The following is a 4,065-nucleotide window of genomic DNA, read 5'->3' as shown; positions in this document are numbered from 1 at the left end:
TGGATTGAACTAAATCAACAACAATTAATATGGATCGGAGGGAGTGTTTCTTTTTCGTCTTCTATTTTATTTTTTTGTCGCTTTTTTATTTTCCTTTCCTTTTCACCTATATGTGCTTTTCGGTGTTTTAGTGTTTTTTCATTTTTTTTGTCTGATTGTTTTGTTCCTTGCATTTCTTTATGTGTTTCGTGGGTGTTTGATTTGTTTTTCCATTGTGTTTTATTTGTTTACCAACATTGATGAATTCGACAATGCTCTAGGTTGTGTTTTGAATAACATTTCTTGAGCTAGTAGCATGCTTTGTGATGCTAGAGGAAGTATTACAATTGGAATTATTTTCTTGAACTATATTCTAGCGGCATACGTCATTGGATTGCATTTAAACAAGTTTTAATGGCATTATTGGTCATCAAAATTCAAAATGTATGCGGTCCTCGTGAACCTAGAATGAACTCCTTCAAAGGCGAAAATCATTTAGTTCCTGTGGTGTTTATGGTTTGAGATGTCATCTTGAGATATAAGTCCACGTTGATATGAAAATCGAGCTATGTTTGTTGAAGATCACTGATCTATGTTCGACTGCTTTGCCCATTTGTTTTCACTAGTACAGTGCTTATTATGGGCATTAAGACTCTGATGCGCGGCCATAGAAAATTGTTGTCAGGTGGGCTCAATAACAGGCGAAGAGGTTCATCACAATTATGATGAAATTAAAGTCATGGGTTCAAGTCATGTGCACACCTTGTTTATTTTTCTTATTCTTTTCATCTCCCTATTTGGTTATTTGGTTCATTTTACTTTTTTCTTCAGTTATACTTATACTAAATGATGTGGTGGTGTTCTTTTTTGTCATTTTTGTTTAATTTATATTTACTTATTTCTTTTTTGTCCCTATTTTTTCACCTATATGTACTTCGCGATGTGTTCCATGGACAGTTTATTTTTTTCACCTATATGTACTTCGTGATATGTATTTTTTTTTCCATTTTCGATCTGATTGTAAGTCCCATTTCTTTATGTTCCATGGACTTTTTATTTGTTATGTCATTTTGTTTTATCTGTTACCAACATTCATGAACAGTTTCTACAACATTTTTGGTTGTGTTTTACTTGGAACGTTTTTTTTGAGCTAGTGGCTAGTGTTATGTTTTCTGGCTCTAGACAACAACTTTTCATTCAATGGTTGGCGCATTTTTCTTGGACTACATGCATATTTTCTAGCACAAGGTGGCCATTTTCGTTGAAACAAATGGACATTTTTACGTTAGAATTGGAATGTTTTTCTTGAGCTATATTCGAAGGACACATGTCATTGGATTGCATTTAAAGAACTTTCCAACTATACAACTTTTGTGGCATTCTCAAAATAAAAAACTTTTATGGTACGTAACACTTATTGCTCTAATTGATGATCAAAGTTCAAAATGTGTGCAGGCTTGGTGAACCAGCTAGAAGGATGGGGTAATACATAGGAGCTTCAATTCCAGTGGCGTTGTATCCGGATATAAGTCAATGTTAATAAAATTATCGAGTTATGTTTGCTGAAGATCTTCGATCTATGGTGGACAGGTATGGCCATCTTTTTCACTAGCAGCGCTTAGTGTGGGCATTAAGTCTTGACACCTAGGTTGATGATCTTATCGGGTCATCTCAATAACAGATGAAGGGGTCCATCACAATTGTAATGACGAAAAGCCGTGTGTTCAAGTTTGCAAGTATATGATTGCTAACTAGGATGAACAAGAAAATTCCTAAGATTACAATTGAGTTGCACACGCACACTTGTGGAAGGAAAGATCACAAGTTCACAACTGAACATTCTATAAAGAAGATGAAATAAATAATTCTGAAATCAAAGATCATGCAACTTTCATGCAATGATTGGATATAAGAACTTACTATCCATCCAGGGGATGGAAAGGCTGTCACAACAAGATGATGGATGTAGCCCCAAGCACTTTTCTTATTGTCATATGCAAATGCAACTAATTAATTTGTTAAGAAATATTCAACCCAGAGCTGGACAGCAGGCAAAGGAGAGGTTTGCATGTGCTCTTGGCGTGGCATTAGCACCACTCACTCTTACTTCTCAGCTCCTCCTTCTCCTCTTAGCCCATCAATTACTACCCACCTATAGCCATAGACCCGGCCACCCCATGCGTGCTAGAGATGTTCCAGTCCCCTCCATTTTGCTCATCCTCTTCGCGCTCTCCGTCGTCGTCACGCAGGCGCCCTTCTTCCGGGCTCGGCGCCTGATTAGCGATGCCGGCGGTGGCCGCGCTACGGCTTGCACCAAGGACGCCGCCACCTGTGGCTGCGATTACTCTGATGGGAAATGGGCGAGGAGCCGCTCCACTGATGCTATGCCATACGGGGAGGACTGCCCGTTCCTCGACCCCGGCTTCCGCTGTGTGCAAAATGGGCGGAATGACTCCTCCTTCCGCCACTGGCGTTGGCAACCTCGCCGCGGCAGCTGCCACCTCCCTAAGTACGTCGGTAACCATTGTTGTTGACATATCTATATTGTAGAACAAATGATCTTGTCTTGTCTCTGCCACCATGAATTCTAAGGAAATGTGATCATGTTCTATAGGTTCAATGCGACGGATATGCTGGAGAGGAGCCGGAACGGCCGGATCGTGTTCGTCGGTGACTCCATTGGCCGCAACCAGTGGGAGTCCATGTTGTGCATGCTCGCCGCCTCCACGCCGGCCGGTTCGAGGATATATGAGCAGTTCGGGAAGCCTCTGAGCCGGCACAAAGGCTATCTATCCATGGTCTTTGCGGACTACAACCTCTCCGTGGAGTACTACCGTGCACCCATGCTTGTCATGGTTGATCGCCTCCCTCCGGCGAGCGATGGTGCCATCAAGAGGGCCATCCGGCTTGACGCACTGCCGCGGCATGCTGCCCGCTGGGCTGGCGCTGACGTGCTCATCCTCAACACGGGCCACTGGTGGAACCTGCACAAGACCATAAAATCGTAAGTAATTAGCTAGCTATTGCATTACATATTTACATTGTTATGACAATGATTAATTATTTGACTAGAGTTGCAATCCATGGTCGCAGGGGAAACTATTTCATGGTGGGCAATCGGTTCAACATGACAACGGACATTAAGGAAGCATTCCGACGGTCTCTCCACACGGTGAAAGATTGGGCACTAACCAATCCACGACTCTCCAAGAGCAGCTACATCTTCTTTAGGAGCTATTCTCCATCGCACTATGGCAACGGGACATGGGACACAGGTGGCTCTTGCGCGGACCAATGGGATCCACTAACGAGGATTACCAGTGAGAGTGACCAGCAGGAGCACTTGTGGATCAACACAATGATGTCAAGTGTGGCACGGAGCATGAGGAGACGACATGGGATGAACAAGGACGCCGTCTTCTTGAACATAACGTACATGACGGGCTTGAGGAGGGACGGACACCCGTCGCGGCACCGGGAGCCCGAGACGCCATCGGATGCCCCAGAGGATTGCAGCCACTGGTGCCTGCCGGGTGTGCCGGACATGTGGAACCAGATGATGTATGGGCACCTCGTGTCCATGGGATTCGACATGAGGTCAATTAAAAGATAGGTAGATGCATGCTATATATGTGGTTGTGTGTGCATGTATATTGTTTGGAAGGCAAGATTGGACCAGTCCTAGTCATAGTTAATTTAAATTTATTGTGTCATCTAAATACTTAGGTTGCAGTAGTTTATATAAGTATATTTGTTTTGAACTTTTATATAGTTGTACCACATAGGCATATCAGACCTCCATTGAGATTAAGTGAGTTTAATTGGGTGATGAGTACTGAATTTAGTGACCATGTTTATGTTGGATTATGTGTAAAGAGAATATCCAACATAAGAAACGGTAGTCAAACAAGTCGGGAAAGGGATCGCCCCATCGCCCCGTTTCTTGTTGCCCATCGCCCCATCGCCCCCGCGTCGCCACCGCTCGGGCGACTCGGGCGGGATCTCGATCCCTAGCCGCCGGGGGTCCCCTCCCCTCCCTTCCTCCCCTCCCTCCGCCGCTGCCGAAGGACGCCGCTGGCGATGGCC

At 44.1% G+C, this 4,065-nt stretch overlaps 1 protein-coding gene across 1 annotated transcript; it reads left to right on the top strand.

Annotated features, from left to right (window-relative positions):
• Positions 1-2,009: 2,009 nt before the first annotated feature.
• LOC123068366 (protein trichome birefringence-like 8) lies at positions 2,010-3,823 on the top strand. Its single transcript, XM_044490977.1, has 3 exons — positions 2,010-2,488; positions 2,594-2,983; positions 3,073-3,823. Exons 1-3 carry the CDS (start codon positions 2,157-2,159, stop codon positions 3,590-3,592), a joined length of 1,242 nt encoding a protein of 413 aa, XP_044346912.1. The 5' UTR covers positions 2,010-2,156; the 3' UTR covers positions 3,593-3,823.
• Positions 3,824-4,065: the final 242 nt, after the last annotated feature.

The sequence above is a fragment of the Triticum aestivum genome, chromosome 1A (assembly GCF_018294505.1).
Source record: "Triticum aestivum cultivar Chinese Spring chromosome 1A, IWGSC CS RefSeq v2.1, whole genome shotgun sequence".
Classification (NCBI taxonomy): Eukaryota; Viridiplantae; Streptophyta; class Magnoliopsida; order Poales; family Poaceae; genus Triticum; species Triticum aestivum.
Note: the sequence above shows the minus strand (reverse complement) of the source record. Positions and strands in the feature narration are given on the sequence as shown.